The sequence below is a fragment of the Gavialis gangeticus genome, unplaced genomic scaffold (genome assembly GCF_001723915.1).
Source record: "Gavialis gangeticus isolate Ggan-Ray unplaced genomic scaffold, GavGan_comp1, whole genome shotgun sequence".
Lineage (NCBI taxonomy): Eukaryota > Metazoa > Chordata > Crocodylia > Gavialidae > Gavialis > Gavialis gangeticus.
The window spans coordinates 52,264,328-52,283,315 of record NW_017728996.1 but is presented as its reverse complement, the minus strand read 5'-3'; the positions used below and the strand labels follow the sequence as shown (position 1 = coordinate 52,283,315).

The 18,988-nt window shown below is 38.3% G+C and overlaps 1 protein-coding gene across 2 annotated transcripts in view; it reads right to left on the bottom strand.

Moving 5' to 3' along the window:
* The window catches only part of MYO9A (myosin IXA), a 382,153-nt gene that overhangs the window by 223,424 nt on the left and 139,741 nt on the right, over positions 1 to 18,988 (bottom strand). For both annotated transcript variants that reach the window (XM_019504515.1, XM_019504516.1), the window contains exons 5-8: positions 17,360 to 17,459; positions 14,235 to 14,291; positions 9,048 to 9,145; positions 4,308 to 4,434 (exon numbers count right to left, since the gene is read on the bottom strand). In XM_019504515.1, coding sequence (XP_019360060.1) covers positions 4,308 to 4,434; positions 9,048 to 9,145; positions 14,235 to 14,291; positions 17,360 to 17,459 — 382 coding nt within the window. The remainder of the gene's footprint in view (positions 1 to 4,307; positions 4,435 to 9,047; positions 9,146 to 14,234; positions 14,292 to 17,359; positions 17,460 to 18,988) is intronic.

The following is an 18,988-nucleotide window of genomic DNA, read 5'->3' as shown; positions in this document are numbered from 1 at the left end:
GGACACAGAGACAGCTTTAAATGTTTTTTCTACATATCTCTACGGTAGCAGGGGCTCGTGAGTGCTGTGATGCTGGGGCACAGGGAGGGTCCTGCAGAAGCATGGGGGGCTCCCAGTGCGCTTGGCAGCAGATGCAGACATGGACCTAAAGAGCTTCCACTCCACTTCATGTGCTCGGTGGCGGACCCGGGAGTACCCCCCACACTCCTGTGGGATGCTCCATGCACCCCAGCATCACAGCGATCATGAGCCATGCCTCTCCCCAATTCAGGCTGATTCCGAATTGAATAGGGCTCGCTTCGTACAACCCTAACCGATACAATTTGCTATTGTACATTTAAACAATATCCCAGCTATGCTGAATGTAATCAACTTCATGGACTCCTAAAGAAGAACAGTATGTTCTGTAGAGTATTACACTGGTAAGTTGAACAGGGAAAGGGAGTTTGCCAGCTAAGGGCATCTTGCAGTGCTATTTCCAAGTTTATTTGAAGTCAAACAATGCCTCACCTCCATGACAGCACTGGGAAAAATCTATTAGATCTACCAGCCTTTCCCCAGTTTTGCCCCTACTCCTCCGCAATGGGTTGCTTCATCTTTTTACAGAACAGAAAGAGGGCTATGCATTCAAATGAAGTGGAAGGAATTTGGAAGGAGGGACACCTGGCCAATGAAAAGGGATAGTTTAAAACGCCAACATTAAAATTAATTATTAAGAATTTTCCATGGACTAGTTTCTCTGGTTTGAAGGAAAAAAGTGCAGAACATCACCACAAGCATCAGAAGACTACTGGGAAAAAATATCCTTTCCCTCTGTGCTCTCATATCTTAGAAATGAGCTAATAGGAGTTAGAATTCCCAAAAGTAGGTGTTGCTAAGCTTTGGCTACTCCAGTGTAACACAATTCTTCCAGAATCTTGCAGAAAAGTTTCCATGTGGAATCATTCAGAAAATGGGTCCCCAGAAAATACATAGCTAGTTCCATGCTATCTCTTATGCTGAATTCATGAGAGAGAGCAAGAGAGAGAGAGAGAGCGAGAGAGCGAGCGAGCGAGCGAGATACAATGCCTTTTCATTATATTTTTAATTTGGCACACTGTGAACCTTTTTATAACACTGTGCACAGTGATTAAAGGTGTGCACATCCCATTCCATACGTAGACTACCTAGCTTTCCTCATACGCTCTTAACATGCATACATAAAACATTTTATATATATACATAGGAGAGAAGATACATGAGATTTCCCTTTCTTTAAGGATGCATACTCAGGGACCTCAACAGGGTAATAGTACCTCTTTCAGCCTCTTTCATTGCTGAATTTAAAAAAGCATGCCATTTTATTAATTCAATTAAAAAATAGAAATCTTAACTATGCTCTTGACAGGACAAAAACATGAATGTTATCTCAGAGATGCATTCCTCTTAGCGATACATATGTTATAAATTATATGAATGCAAGTCCCAATATGTATAAAGTGTAATACAGAATGTGCAGTGGGGCTCTTTTAAAATGCTGGGGAAATGCTCATTATATTATGGAGACTACTCCATACTGTAGATTGCAACCAGGTTCCCATTATAAGGCCCATTTTAACACTCTCTTAGATAAGGAAAAAGATATGATTCAAATTTTCTGCAACTGCCCTTAGGTTGCAACAGAGTCTTCTTTCTACATTTAAAGTCATTTCATAAAATTATTTTATATTACAACTGGCTAACAACAGTCGCTATAAATTCAAAGAAAACAAAAACTTGAAGAATCTTTACAGTTAGTGCTGTGTCCCATAAATGCATTAAGTTGTATACATTCCTTTCTAACATCTGCAGGGTCCTAGATACATTGCGTATGCCTGGCTTAAACTGTAATTTTAATATGGCTTTTGTTTCCATTTTTAAAGGAATTTTTAGAAAGAAAATATTGTAATATTTTAAATGTAACAGGAAAATGTAAAAACCATTTTTTTGAAGTCTGCATGTGGTAAGGAAAGATCAGCTACGTAAGATACTCTCAGTCACCTATGTAAATCATGACACTGCATGTGGCAGAAATATTTTCTCTCTATCCCGTTATGCCAGTCTACTATCTATATAACAGATGACACAACTACTTCAGAAGTTTTTGGAATCACTATTGACACTTTCTGGAGACTTCAAACTTCATTTTCTATTCCAGAGCATGCAAGTAATATATTAACATAGTTTGATAAATGGGATACTTGTGGGATTTATTTGTGCTGAGATTCAGATAAAGGGGAATGTGATCTACATCTGGAAACTGTAATCTGTGATTTATACTGGGAGAGTGAATACGGATGTTCTAGCTTAATTCTAGTCCAGATAAGAAGAATGGGCATGAAAACTAGCCTTTTTCTCCTGTATTAGACATATTTGAATGGCAGATAGGAAATACCATTGTTTGTGGAAATGATGCAGTACTTTATGGCTGTAACTATTATATTCAACTGCAACAGGCAGCTATCAATCTCCTTATATTGATCTGCTGTTTAATCTTTCATTGTTAGCTGAAATAATTCGAAAGAGTCATCACAAGACAACTCTGGATATTGATGCCTCAGACTTACTAGACAGTGGTATACCTGTATGCTGTTCTTATTCCCTTAGCTGATTATCTCTCTTCTTTTATATATGAAGTTCAAGAGAGAGATTTTTCAAAGACAATGAGAGGAACCAAGTACCTAATTTCCAACAGCAACCGGGTATTTAACTCCCCATCGTGCCTTTGAAAAAAATCTCTCCCTGCAGGCCCAACCCAATTAGATCTATCAGATGCTTTTGATCACAAGATACTGAATTACCTATGCACCCTTGTAAACTGCCTTCCAATGGCATTTCACTTGGAGAGAGCCCTATGTGCATTACCAGGTAGATGTTCCCTGCTTTAATGGCCTTTCCTCATGAGATGCTGTATTGTGTCACTGTTCTGGATCAATAGCATGTTAAAGTGCCAGTCCAGAGATACAGGTTGAAGAACCTTAAATATACTGAAGAGGCCAGCTTTCTAGATTATTCAGTCCAAACACTGAGTGTCTTAATTACTATTTGGGGGAGAGCAGGATATGGAAGACTCACTTAGTTGAGGCTCAACAAAGACAAGATTGAAGTGAAGATGGTAGCTTAGGGGAACAGCTAGAGGATAAAGACAACGGCTGCATAACTCACTTAAAATCTGTCACTTAAGTGTGCACTTCAGGATTTGTTAAACGCCCCAGCTGCTTTTAGATCATTAAGAACAGAAACAAATCCAGGCAAGCTTTTTTGCCATCTGGCAATGTTAGAATGCAATGTTAGAAGACTGCAATGTTAAGCATCCTATTGGCAGCAATGCTTATGAATACTTTGCGCACCTTATATAGATACTTTTCATCACAAGATCCCAAAACAATTTATTATCATCATATACCCTGTTTGCAAATCAGGAAGACTGAACCACATGTTTTATACCAGGAGAAGGCAAAGTCCAGCATGCAGACCAGATAAGGCCAGCGGTGGACTCCATTTCCAAGCAGCCCCTGCCCACATCGCTGCAGTCAGTTTTCATGGAGACCCCAGCAGTAACAGGCCCCTGAGAGTCACAGTGTTGGAGACCAGCCCTAGCAGCACTGGCAGGGAGCTGCTCTGCGGCCGGGACAATTTAGCAGTGACAGCATGGTCCAGACTTGCAGCAGAGCCGCAATCTGCTGCCCACACACCCTGGGCAGGGGTGTGCAGCCAGCGGATCGCAGCTCTGCCCTGGCTCTGGACCACTGCAAGATCCCAGCCCCAGCCCTGGAGCAGCATGCCCTGCCAGTGCTGCTGGGGCTGGTCTCCATGGAAACCGGCTGCAGCAACATAGGCAGGGGCTGCTGGGAAGTGGAGTCCGACCACTAGCCAGATCCACCATGTTGCCCACTCCTAGTTGATATCCTACATTTCAAAAAGTATTTACTCAAAATGAATATCCAGGTTGAATGGAGGCTTTTCTCCCCTACTGCTATTTTGCTATTCCTTTAATGTTACTGATAAGAAGAGCATCTCTGAGGTCTTTTCAGGGTATCTAAATCCAGGAGACACGTTACACAGAAACAAATGTACAGACATCAAAAGAATGAAAAGAAATAACTTGATTTACTAAGTACAACAGCCCTTCACTGACAATGAAAGCAGCTAGAATTGCCAGTACTAAATGTTAGCCCAATATGGAGGCACCACATCTCTGACATTTGAAACAAGTAGTACTCAAAACTAAAAATTCACCGTGAAAGAGGAATGAAATGAACAGTGTGTGAAGAAAAGTGACGGCTTACCTCTAGTAGCTCTGAGACAACAGGCAGAACTTCAGGATTACAAATGTCTATAGAATCATCCCGATACGTTTTCTTCTTGTAACAAATATTACCCAGGTGTAGTATTGCAGATAAGAGAGAGAAAATTCTGAAAAAAAAAATTAAAATGCATTTGTGGTATTGTTCTTCCCCCATAATGCTAAAAAAGAAATTAAATCTGTTGTCATGGAACAAAGACTAGCGTTAACAACCTTGCAATGGCATTTGCTGGCAAAATTCTAGTGCAGTGAGACCTAAAAGAAAAACTGTCAGAACACTGCCATAAAACACTCCTTAAAATGTATTCCCATTAGAAAATTATCTAAAAATAGAGGCAGTGTTAAGCATCCTTCTGTCTGCAATACTTATGTATGGTTTGCTATGTCTGTTTAAATTCTAGTCCAGCATTTTATTACTTCTCATGACTAGATCTCAAAGCAATTAAATTACCATCATGTGCCCTGTTTACAAATCAGGAGGACTGAGCCAGACAGTTTCTGCTAGCATTTCTAAAAGTGTCTACTCAAAATAAATATCAATGTTGAGTCATCTAAGGCCCAATTTTCACTGAAGACTTAAAAATGGCTTTCCCAATAATATGGCTTACGGTTTTTTTTGGTTTTTTTTTAATTATTCTTAAGCCACTTAAGTAGTGGCACCCCTGAGCAAAAGAGGCCAGCTCAACCAAATCCCAGCCTCCAGTTCAATTCACTACACCAATGGTTCCATGACGTGCCTTCATATTACAACAGGAAGGGAGACGGGAGGGAGATAAAACAAGTCTGGCAACCCACTTCTTGGAGAGAAACAGAAGAACATTAGACCTGATTCCATACGTGAAAGCACCGGTGCTCTATTTATACTTTGCATATTGAGATGGAAAAATTATTTCTTTTAAAATGGAACTTCATTCTGAAAAATGACTGAAATAATTTTAAAAAATGACCTTCTCCCTCCCTCCCTCCCCCAATACACTCTTACCCCTATGTCTGTCCTTTTTGACTATCTAGTAGTGGCTAACTTCCATGCCCTGTTTTTCATTCCTGCTAGCTGTGCATATTTTCCATATATAATAGAATGGAATTTAATTCTACTTTTGTGCATCAGTAAAAATGGTCAACACATTCCCATTACAAGGTAACTACTGCTAAAAGTATGCAACCCCAATGAGGGCTGTGACCCTGCATAAACATCAGAGAGCAAAACTTGGGTATATAAATCCATTCCTGCTGAATTCGACATTAAGGCTGTTATAATCAGTTGGTTTAATTTTCTCCACCAGAAAGGCTATAGCTTCTCACCGAGTCATTTCTGTAGAGGCTGTACATTTGGGTTCAGTTTTAAATAGGCTCACAGTCCCACATCCTGTAAAGCTAATCTACAGTTTGTTTCTGCATAAATGACACGGAACAACTGAATTAAAATCCTCATTATTTGAATAACTCCAGTGAACAAAACAAATGAGAATGTTCTGTATAAACAGCCTTCCCTACATATTAATGGCTACTTAACCAATTTGTGTATTAATGACAAACTTCCCTAGAAATACTTTTCTATTTTTAACTTCTACCCCATTGATAAAAGATACTGAATAGCATTGGGCCAAAATTATATCCTCGCTGGACCTCACTAGGAACATCCCTTTTTGATTATGATTCTTCATTAACTGTTTTGAGATCTACCAGGTAATGTTTAATCCATTTAATGTGCCACACTAAATATTGTATGATGTTAATTTCTGTTGGAGATGTAATACAATGAAGAAAAAACCCAGATTGGCTTTCAACTACCTAGTTGGATTTGTGGCGATAGTAGTTACTGAACAAATCTTTTCAGGTTTATAACTGAATACATCTGATATGGAACTCAGAGCAGACAACACGGCTTCAGGCCTGGACAGGGCAGTGAATTCAGGGACCTGGTGTTATTTCTGGCTCCACCACTGCCTGCTTGGGCATGACAACTTCAACCACTTTGTGTCTTGCTTTCCATAAGTGTAAAACAGGGATCATGATCATGACTTCCTTTTTTGAGGGTTTGAGATCAAGATACAAAGAGTGCTATTAGCTATAACAGTTAATTATTTATTAGGACAACAAACAGAGAAACCCAGGGCTGGTTTTAGCAGGCACTTCTTTAAGGACACACTTTTTAAATTGCTTTGTTTTCTTTATAGCTGTCTCAACTTAATGTTATTACCCATTTTTTGGAAAAAGCAAATCCACAAAGCTCAACTACTTTTACTTTTAAACACTGAAGATGTTTTATTAACTTGAAACACTTTATTAACACGAAAATTACAACTATATGCATCTATTTACAAGTTTAATAAACTACTGTTTTCTTGCATGCCTACCAGCCTCTGGCCTCTTTACTTACTATTCATTCCATCCAGGAAGAGCACATACCAACTGCAGATACTTCCTCGGCCTGACAAAGGGTTTTTAAACCCAAAAGCTTACTAAGCAAAAGTTTTCCAACTATTTAGTTGGTCTAATAAAAGATATCAGATTTACCCAAAGAACGCTGTCTGCCAATTAAACTCTCCAGCTTTTTGCAGAGTTCACATATGACAGATATTATGTAGAGAAGTTATTGTGCAGTAAAAGCTAGTGTGTGAATCCACAGTGTACTACATGTTCCATACGGACACTCCTAATGGATGGAAACTTGCTCTAATTGTTTACTAGCTTTATTGTGTGATAATTTCCCTGTGTAGACCAAGCCCTAAAAAAAAAAAAAAAAAAATTGTCACCAAGCCCACTGTGTGATGCACAAGGAGTCATCTAGGCACAGAATACAGGAAGCTACTGAATACTGTATTGTTCCAATTATAAGTCAACCCTAGAGATCACATGCTCCCATATTTCCAGGTTCGATTTTAAGAAGAAAAAAAAACTGTCTCTCTTCCAAATAAGTTGATAGCTATAAATTAAGTCCTCAAAGTCCTACTGCCTTTCCAAAATCCCACAGAATCGGTTAAATGGACTAAAAACATCATAAAACCTTCATTGAAAAAAATCCGATTTGATATTTTTATTGCATGTACACAACTACTGCAATCACAAAGGTCTGGGGCCTGACTGTAGGTCAACCCTGCATGTAAGTCTAGTGTGATTTTATGGTTCTCGAAGAAAAATGGTCAACTTATAATCAGAACAACACGGTCCAATTTAGCAGTAGTTCGTTTCTGTTGTACTAAGGAGTTGTGTCGAGTGGAACACCATGTTTATGAAGTACAGATCTATTGTCGTCTTTGTTTGTTTGAAAACATGCATCCAGAGCTGCCCCTGGGGGTGTGCGGGGCCCGGGGCATATCAGCCTGGTGGGGGGGGTGGTGAGCAGCCGGAGCATGAAGCCAGTGGCTGCACAGGGTGGTGGCACCCACAGCACATGCCAATGGTGCTGTCTGCAGGGTCCCCCAAAGTACGGGGCCCAGGGCAGTAGCCCCGATTCACTCCCCACAAGGGACGGCTCTGCAGGCATCAATTCGTACTGTAAACCACCCAGGGCGGGTGACTGAGGCTCCAGCCCTGACCCTTGTTGATGACTTTGAGGGGCTGCAAAATATGGTAGCCACTGCCAACACTACTACCCAGAGCAGAGAACCTACTTGTTATGCCAATGCAGTCAAAGAGATGAAGGTACAGGACTGAATATGTGCATGAACAAGGAGTTTCTCTGCAAACATATGGGTATTATGGAGGAGGGAGAATGGAGGTGGGCTGGGGCAAAGACTACAACAGCCTTCTCTCCTTTCTTGGCAATGATGTGGTTTTTACACTTGTTTAGGAAGCATGAGATAAAATAGCTTTACAGCATCAACTATTTTCTGATACTTGGGGTAAAAAATGGTTATTTGGAAGGTCTATGTACAGGATGGTCAAAGTTGCACATCATATTGGCAAGGGTTTTTAAGCTTGCTGCTTATTTAACTTTGCCTAGACCCAGAAAAATGCCTTTTAAAAGTTACATTAACATTTACATTAACTGCAATCAGTTTATTTTTTAAATGTTAAACATCATCGCTTACATTGGGTGATAAGCGAGGTATCAAATGGAATTAACTCAATTTAAGAGTATAACAAGACAAAGTTGTCATCCTCCCCACACTTACATGATTTCTATAATAGTTCAATGGTTCCTATTATGTTAATTTGATAATCACTGATAATTATTTTTCAGTTCTTCTTAAAGAAAAACCCTATCCAAACTAGATGGACTTTTTGTAGCCTGATAAAAGCCGCCATCTCATTCCTTTATTGCTTTACGACCAGATTGATGAGCACTTTTTCAAACAGATTTGGATGAACTGTTTCAACACAGTCTTCTCAAGGCTTCTAGAAAAAGCCTGCTACTCTATCCACGTTTGCACACAATCTGAATCCAAAGGTTAAAAATTAGACATATATAAAAGGTCAGAGGCAGGATTTCTGAATGAATTGTCATTTGAATTCAAGACGTGCAGAATTAGGCATTTATATTCACAAGCAGTTCAAAAATACTTCAAGGTACTGGCTTCATAGAGATGTCCAATTTGCACAGACCAGATCACTTCTGCTTACATCTTGAAATTTTGTTTAGTCCTTTAATATATGAATTGTCAAATATCTGTCACATCAGCAATCTAAGTTACATTGGGCACAACAGAGTCATATTGCTGTGAATTAGACATATATTCTTGCTCATTATGCATGCTGTTAAACTGGAAGATGAACTCACTGCCTGCGAGTCTTGGGAAGAAACCCCACCATCTCCATGGCCAGCTGTAAGCGCTCAAAGTCATGCTTCAAATCTTCCCCTTCAACAGAGAAGCAATCCTGTTTGATTCAAACACAAAGATGAAGAATTAATAAAAATGAAGTCCAGAATGTGTGTGGACGGACAATCCAGCATTACATAAATCCCATTTGGTACCTTCCATGCTTTTCTATCAATGACTAGAATATTTCCAGTCTGCTGCCTGGATTTTACATACGACTAATTATAGCTAATAACTAAATATATTCTGTACTAACTCCTCTGTGGACAAACTCACCTTGCACTAAGAATGACTTTGTGCAGTTAAGTTTGATCCACTCCCTAACCTAAACCATACCAAGGTACTTTCAATACAAAATAAGAACATACACAAAGAAAGATAGTGTGGAATAGTTAATTCTATAAAAGCTATTTTGAATGATGCCCTCAGGCAGAGAAGCCTTTTCTTCCACCCTGCCTTAAGTCTCTCTAAAACAACAAATGAGCTGTGACATTTTCACTGAGCAAGCACTTTGAGAAGGCCTTGTCTACATGAGGAATTGAGTGTGCCGTAAAGCTAGGGTGTGAATTTACACTACATTGATTGCTCTTCACTGAATGCCCCTGTGGATGTCTAGTGAACATTAAGAGGGCCTTTGAAAATGGAGCAAAATACTTCATGTAATAAAGCCCTGACTGCTCATGCTCAGCAATTAGGTGGCTTAAAACAGTCCTGAGCAAGCACCCCAGCATTGCTCTCCAGCTCTCTCATGGCACAGGCCCAATATTGCTCTAAGCCTTTGCACCCCTAACTAAGGTTGCCAACCCTCCCAGATTGGCCAGGAGTTTAGTGGACTTGGCATTGACATCCCGTGACTACTGAAAGCAATCTGGGAGATTTATATTGTGAACAGGTTGAACAGTACAATTAATTACATTACGTCACGCTGTGGGGGGAAAAAATCTCCCAGAATAGCTTCAGTCAGAGTTGGCAACCATACACTGAACTGCTGGGCATATATAAAGCAGAAAGAATTGGGGCAGGTTTGTTTTTCAGCTGTGCCCTGGGATTTGGCAGACAAGTTATAGATATGGCCTAAGAGTGTCCACACAGAGAGCTGGAACAAATAGCTAATGCACTGATTCACAGGCTGATTTCCTATTACCAAATTTCTTAATGTGACTGACACCCCTTACAGAATGTGAAGAATTCCATTAAAAAAATGCATAAAGCTTTCTCTCAAATGCATTTTTAAAAATTAAAATCAACTGGTTAATTTTCAAGAGTTAGAATAATGAATTCTGGATTGCTGCATACTGAAGATGTTTGAATGCAAGTTATTTTTAGTTGGTGCCCTGGAAATGCTAGATGAAAGGAAATTTGAAATCTTAGTGTAATTTATAGTTTGCGTGTGCATAAAATAAAGGCCTGTTCAAAACAGCATCTGCAATACAGGTCAGAGTTGTGCGCACACATCGTCGGTGTTAATAATTTGCATGCAAATCAAATTACCTGAATATTTAAGTGTCCACACAATTTGAATGCGCGGTTTTGACAAACAAACCAAAAATGGCTAAATGACTAGCACGGGAAATATCACTGGACTGGCATCAAATTGGCACATGACAATGACCAGTACATGGAGCTCATATAGTCTCATGCTCACTTACAACACAGAGCATGAAGCTGTAATTTCATTGTCAGTAGGTAAATACAGATAAACTTTCACAGTCAATTCACTGACAATTCTCCTTTAAGGAGACGAGGTTTTCCCCTTTCCCCCCCATTACTTAACAGGATTATTGTTTTGGACTAATACCAATTTATCATAAAAGAAAAGCACTTTTATTTTAAATCTTATAAGCAACCCAAACATACAGGCATGAGGCAATATTCTGTGGAGTATCTGGTTCTCCATAACTAAAACTGGGTGATGTTCAACCTAATTGTCATAAATCCTGTTCAGCTGGAAAATGGTTGTTAACATTGGTTTCAACCCGCCCTGTGCACAGCAATCAGCAAAACAATATTATAGTGACAAAGTGAATTTATAAAAATAACCGATTAACAGTAAGTGGGTTTAAACAGCGGATTTAAAACCTAAAGCGAAAGTAATATGGGAAGGCTTTAAGTTTTAGTTTATTAGAAAAATCTGTTTGCATTCCATTAGGATTTTCTACTTTTGTGCTGAACTCAATTGATAACCGAGCACAAGCAGATAGATTCCTTTTTGGTTCTGAATGGATTTATGCATTGATATCCAATTCAATAAATGGTGTACTTCAACATAATAAATGAAAAAATAGAAGCAATGAGACCAACTCATTGTAGTCCAGCGTGTCAGAAATGGGATTCAAACACTTTCACCTTTACAACAGCAGCTTGACCTTGGCCAAGAGTGATAGCAAATAAAAGTCATTAGTAACTAGTGGTTGTCTAGTAAACTGCAGAAAGCAAACTGTTAAACTTAGTCAAATATCTAATGAACAAATGCCTACATCAGGAAAAAAAAAAAAAAAATCAGTATGAGAATTGGCGTCCTGTTGGCAGACTCAATGCACAAATCATAAATAAATGAAGGAATAAAGATTAAGGAACCAATAAACCAACAAGGGTAAATTTTTTTTGTCTAAATAATGTTTGAAGATAATTTGAGGAAGCTTTTTTAATCCTGCCTATGCTAAACTTGGGAGCCACAGACAAATACATGCATTTAATTTCCAGGACTAAGATGAGTCAAGGGTATTTAAAAACAAATTAAAAAAAAATCACTAAACAAACTGAAATGCCTACATCCCATTGGACAATTTTATTGCACGACTTCACCACTTTGAAATTAGAGCAAAAGTTAATAGTGAAACTACCACAGCTAACTAAGAAGCAATACCTGCAAAGCCAAAGGCAATCTGTTTAACAATTTACATAACAATTACCAAGATCATTAACCCATACAGAAAAGCTTCTTGCAAATCATTGACTTAAAAGCAGATGCTCGCTCTGTACACTATTTCACCTCCAGTATGTTGCCACAGTTTATCTTCTTTTTTCACAGTGGACATCTATAAATCCAGAACATTCATACTATTATGGTAGACAAACGTGAAAAGAACAAACATCCGTGTGCCAATCAATCCAGTCATCAGTATTCTGTTTATGCAATTACTTCCTTAACTTTTTCAACTTTGGCATGACAAGCCAAGTGCCCTGCTTACTAGCATTAAGTTGAGACAATCCATACACTTGCACTCAAAAGTTAAAATAATATAATGCACTTCTTCACATTGTGTGATAATAGAGTGCTTCTTTTTTTTTGTTTTAAATCCCTGTAGTCCCAGCAAGGTCACAGGATAGACTCCAGAACGTATAGCTAATAGTGAACGAGCGCTGTGTTAGTAAGAATTCCATGCGTGTGCGCTCGCACTCTCTCTTGCTGTCTCTCTATTCTGTAGTGTTATTCCAGTACACTGACAAAAGAGGAAAAAAAGAAATACAGAATTAAGGAAATACCTAACATGTAACTATAAACAACATTTTGCTGCTCAAAAATGGGCAATGCAATGCTGAATTTCCTGGGTCTGCAACAGCTTGTCTTATTAAATTGTTCATTACTAGCTCTGCTGGGAGGTAAAGAGAACATCTTATTCAGCCTCTCTTATGCTTTCTAGGGCCCCTCTAAATGTTCAGGTAGAGGCATAACAGGATCTGATGCGTGATCCACGCAATCGTGCATGGCAGGAGGCACAACTGTGGGATCAAGCATCAGATCCTATCACACCTTATTGCCAGTGCTAGGGGAGCCCTGGTTCAACATCCTACCAGCTGTGCGATTCCTTGCCCTGGCAGCGTATGATGCACCCCTGAAGCTAGGAGCCCAGTCAGCTGCCCCAGTCACAGGGGCATAGACCCTGCTACACGTGTAAATTAAAGCTGGATAGGAACCAACTATAAAGTTATTCCACATTTACCAACTCTATAACTGGATGGACCTTTTGGGTTACTTTGCACGTGTAGCTAGCCTAAATTGATTGCACAATTAACCAGCTAATTTTGTAATACATGTAATGTGTAGAGGGGGCCTAGAATACAATTAGTTGATTGCTAGAATCCAACAGTTCTCTGAAACTGGCAGTATATTATTTGGAGAAGATATTTCCCCCTTTCCAGAACACTAATTCAATATTAAAACTTTTAAAGTCTTAACAGTAGAGGCAGAGCACAGTGAATAAGTCTTGCTTTCATTTTTCTATATATATCTACACAATGATATACGATACCCTTCATTTCTAGAAGTTTGGTAGACATTAAGTAAGCAGAGAATTAGCAACAATATCATGCAATTAGACTTGGAACATGCTTTTAGATGCAAGACAAAACTGACAAAGAACACCACAAAGACACATCTACAGGCCACACAAGCCAAAAGCATATTTCTAATCTGAGCCTTTGTCACATCACTTAATTGCATACAGGAAAAAAAAACCTTCACTCTTTCTTTTTTTGGTCATATACATTTAGAAAGGTGTTGCTATTGAGCTGTCTTCTTTCAGATAAAATGAGCGTAGCTATTTTAAATAAGGATCTGTTCGCACTTGAAATTAAACTCAAAGATCATTTTCTTACACTGGGTATATTGTTTTTGTGCAACAAATTGGATAAAAAATGTGCTGCCGCCACCATTCTGAATGGACAAGAAAACAAACAAATAATCTTTCAGTGGTAGTTTATTTAAAACCTTGATTTGCAGTTCATTGAAACTGAATTAAAATATTGTTCTACTTTCACATACAAGATATTGTATTACTACATAAATGTGTACATAATAGATATTCTATAAAGTAACCTACTGCAGTGTATCACACTTTGGATAAAGTCATCCAACATATAATTGGTTAAAATTAGGTAGGTATATCCAATCTATAGCTAATCTATTAAATAACACTTCCCAGATGACAATGACCAAAAAAAAAAGCAGTGTAAAGATCTGTTCCAACGTAATATGAAGATGCAAGCAGTCTCAATGAAGGGAAAATCTGGCTAATGTTTTTGGTGGTTCTGTTTTAAACTCATTCAGTTTTGCTTTCTCCCTGTGTCTTGGTGTAGCCAAGATTCAAGTGAGCAAAGTAGCACCCTACACCAGCAACACAGAATGCGCATGTACTTGTACTGACCGGCTCAGAGTCATAGTAATAATCATCCCAGCTCTGTCTGAGAGGTTTCTTTGTCATCTGAAAGCAAGGCAAATTGAGTTAAACAGCATTCAAACCAAACATATCTCCCTCTCTCTGGTATCTGAGACAGCAACAATGCAAAGTAACTTGCAAAGTCAGCAAGGATTTTGCATGTAATCATAACATTCTTTTTTTTTAAATGTAAGAAAGTATTTGAGGTTGTAGGAATTATTTGCCACATTTGTCATACTCTGATCTATACTTCTAATTCTTTAAACATGTGCAGAATTTGTAAAGATATTACAAATACAAATTTGTCTATCATAATGGGAGCCACTGGCTTAGCTACGGAGTTATCTGCCCAACTATGCTGGAGACCAAGGTCTAGTTTTCATTTCTTTTACCGCAGGCTCTGGGAAGTGATATATGTTGCCAAAACACATTCCCATGACCAATGATAAAGCTACATTGAAGGGCTTCTAAAAAAGACCACGTTTCTTTATTTATGCATTCATTCAATGTCCTCCTTGGCCAAAAAGACAATGATGAGGTTAGAAAAACTGTTTGGAGAGGGGAAAACATGGAGATTCTTAGGACTAAACACAGGAGGAAGAAAACAGCCCAAGGGCAGAAATGTGGTACAATACATTCTGTTGTGGAAATTAGACTAATTAAGGACCCAGTCTTGCAAGGTGCTGATTCAATGAGGATACTCCCTGGTATTATTCAGTATACCTTGTAAGACTGCAATGTGAACATTTAAATAAAAACATATTTGAATGGTAGGCCAAGTCAGACCTGAGAGGAAATTGTAAATGTTTTTTTCATTTTCTTTTCTCAAACTGAAAGGCCCTTTGAATATTGGACATTTAAAAAGTTTAGAGGGTCTATTGTTCAAGTAATCTGTCACCCTTTAGTTAAGTGCCAAGATAAGGCTAAGCCACAAGGCTCACCTGGCTGAGCAACACCTGTTTCTATAGGCAAGGGCACACAATTTGGGGACTTAGCTAACAGCATATTTGACTACTTCTGACTCCCTAAACTAAATAATCAGGTACCCATTGGCAGCTGGGTTGACAGGGGCAGGTGGAGAGAGGGGCAGCCTTCCACAGGAGTCAGAGAGGTTTCAAGCTTATGGCTTCTGGAGTTATATGGTAGGACATCTTAATCACTCTGCCAGTATACCCCAGCTCTCACCCTCCACACAAAATACTGTTTTATTTGGCTCACCCCAGCGTGGGGGAAAAAAAGGTAGAAATAAAAGCTTTGCTTTATTAACTTTACTTTTTTTTCTAGTCAATAATTGCTAATCTCTTTCCTCTCTTCTCATCCCCTTTCACAGTAGAGGATTCTAAGGCATCTTTAAGAAATTCTTCTGTTAATATGAGAGTGTTCAAAGCTGATCCTGTTGCTTTGCCTTTTCATATTTCCATACATTTCTTCAAGAATCCTCATCTTACTATTTCCCATCTCTCTCTATTTTTCACTGTTACCATTGGAAGGTTGTTGCTACACCATAGATGGAAGGCACTGGCCTGAAACACTATGCTTAATCATTCTAAATGAGCCAGTTCCGTCTAGATCCACACTGGTAAAAATCTCTCTCTACCCATATACCTATCTAAGCCAATCATGTCAAACCAAATATTCATGCTGAACTAAGCATAGAATCTACTTCCATAATTAACTGAGATGCATGTGGAATCTCCATACAACTCTATTTATATCCATGTTCCTTTAAGGAAGGATGAAAAATGGATGCTTTCATCGAAAAGATCGATGCCTTTTACTTACCCAACACATTAGGCTCTTTTGTTTTGACTTTTAGTTTTAAATGTTTTGACCTCTATTTTATTACGTTGAAAAAATTAAAGGAACAAAATAGAAAAAGCTGTTTTACAAAAATATGGAGGTATTAAGACTATTCAACAAAACCAACGGAAGTGAGAAAACATTCTATCCAAAACTATCTTGGCTCTCTCATGCTTCAAAATTGCAGCACAGATGGTGCATACAGAACACACACTATTCTCAAACCTCTGCTACACTTAAGCACCAACACAGTACTTAATAGAGCAAATGCCTTAAGCTTTAACTTCCTATTTGCTTATTCAATGGTGTGAAATTCTTAACATCATTAGATGTAGGAGGTAATCATTATAACATTGTGTTTTGACTCTGATAGATTTTTTCAAGGTCTTTAAAAGTTATGACACTTCTGGAGAGTTAATGCCATATTACAAAGTCAACCTTTTACATTTTTTAAAAAGCTTAACAGATTACTTGCAGCACACTGTGTTTACATCTTTAACGCTAATTAGAAATCTAAGAAAGGCAAATTAGTCTTCATTAGTAGCCAATGAAGAAACTAATTTATACTGCATGTGATCTCAACTTCAGGAAATAAAAGGACAAATCAGAACAAGGAGGTGAAGAGATCTAATAACTAGTGACATGCAAGATTTTAATGTGAAAACTCCATTAGCATTTGTGGGACCTAATGTCTTTCCTGGTAACACATAAGTGGCAAAAAACACCCCAAAATCTTTACTGTCAATTATGTTTTCTGTTGTGCAAACTGAGTAACTTCATAATATCTCACTCATTTAAAATTTATGGGAGTTTCCACATTTGGTTTATATTAGGCTTGTTGCATTGTTAAGCTACAAGAGTCATGCTGCCAGACAGCCATGAAGTTAAAAATTATGACTACATCATGCAAGACATTATATCCTACAGACCCATTGGTAAGAGATAGACACATCTCTATCTAAACAAAACTAGACAGAAGACAAGTATTAATTGGTAACAACATTCATAAGGCAGCAGGTAAAAGATTACTATAAACCCTTTAAGAGATGTACCTTGCTTAAGGGAAGGCAAGCAGAAAAACCATCCCATTTCCAACACTTGAAAAAGGACAAAAACTGATTTCCCATCACAGACTCCAAAAGCCAGAGATCATAAAGTCTACCATTTAGATTATTTTCTATATTCACATTCAGTATCATCAATATAGAAAACAGCATGTCATTAAGAGAGAACAGTCCGCCATTCCAAAGCTAAACATTAAGCAACTCCAAAAAAAAGGGGTGTCATCCCCAGAGCTGCCTATCTATTCCCACCTGATTGAGGTAATGATACTCCTCGGGTTGTTTAAGGTGGAATGCGGATCTTTCTTCCTCACTCGCTCCTGCCAGAAGGTAATAAAACACATGGTAGTTCCTGGTAATGAATAAAAATGATGTTAACCTTCAAAAGCAGTGTTAGCACTGAGCACAGAAACACACATATGCACTAAGAACCTAACTTTCAAATACAAGTACTCACAGTTGCTTATAGTTCGAACACATATACTGTGATTTATAAAGGACCCAACTGATGTTTGGTGCCCAGTTCCCACTGATTTTCAAACAAAATTCAGGCACCTAGCATCCTTAGGCCACTTTGAAAGTTCAAGAGGATGTGCAGATGGTTACTTCCAGGTGCAGCTAGCCATCTGTATGTAAAAATAGCTGGCCTTATCAAATGTCCCACCAGCACATGAAGACTAATGTTCTTCTTTTGAAGATTCAGGACAGCAATCTGCTACTGATTGGCCTCATTATATGTGCACCTTTCCCCAGTAAAATCTGTAAAGACTGTCCATGCAAGGGAACAACAGAACGCAAAGCTGAGATCCTCCACATGGATGAGAAAAGTTGACCATCAGACCAAAGTTTACAGCACTTACTTTTATTTCACATTATTAATACTGTTGTTATGATTCTGAATACAGCATACTGCATTTAAGGACACGCAACCTTTTTTCAGTTCTTGGCCAACACACTTACCTGGAGCATGCACTTACACTAACTTGAAGAAAGTAGTGCTCATCATCTATAGGAAGAGCCTGAGCTAAGCTTTTCACACCTCATTAGGGTTCCTTCCTTCTCAGAGAACCCTATGCTTTTAAATGAGTCAGAACTCATGGTAAAGGTGATATCTTTTATTAGACCAGCTAGAAATTTGCACAAAAAAATTCTAAAAAAAAAATTCCTTTTAAAAGCAGCCTTGAAATTGAGAGCTCCTTATCAATTTCACCAATCTAGCAGAGGGTTCCTAGGCACTTAACCAGTATGCAGGTAAGGGCTGCTTGTTACCAAGAAGGCAGCAAGTAACCATTTGGGACTAGCACTCTTTTATTCAGTTAAGGAAATTACACATTTAATGAACTGTATATCCATTTTTGTAGCTATTTAGCTAGTAAATAAAATACAGACAAGACACCAGCTCATTGACACTAATGCACCCTCTATGTAGGCAGACTTAAAGGTCTGTGATAAGTGCTCATTTGTAATGAGTACAGCCTTTAAGCTATTGAGAATATTTTGCAAGGGGTATACCTACTTAGTCTCTTAAAATGAACAGGTATAGTCATACAGCATTGCAAATCTCACCAGTGATGAATAAAAGAAGAATACTTTTCAAGAGAGCAGAACACAATCTATAATACTCCTAAGAGTCTCAAACTGATTCTGATACCATTTGTCTGCTTTGAACTGTAGTTATGTTCAACAGCATACTCTGTAACAAGAACAACTTATTGGTAAAAGCTGTAAATTGAAGAAAAAGTGAGGTGAGGGAAAACTAAAAAAATACGCACAATAGACTTCTTGGGACCACAATAAGTACAGCAAAAGTGTCCATGTTTTCTATTACTCTTATAGAATCACTAAACAGGAAGGTTTTTACAAAAAAAAAAAAAAAAAGGG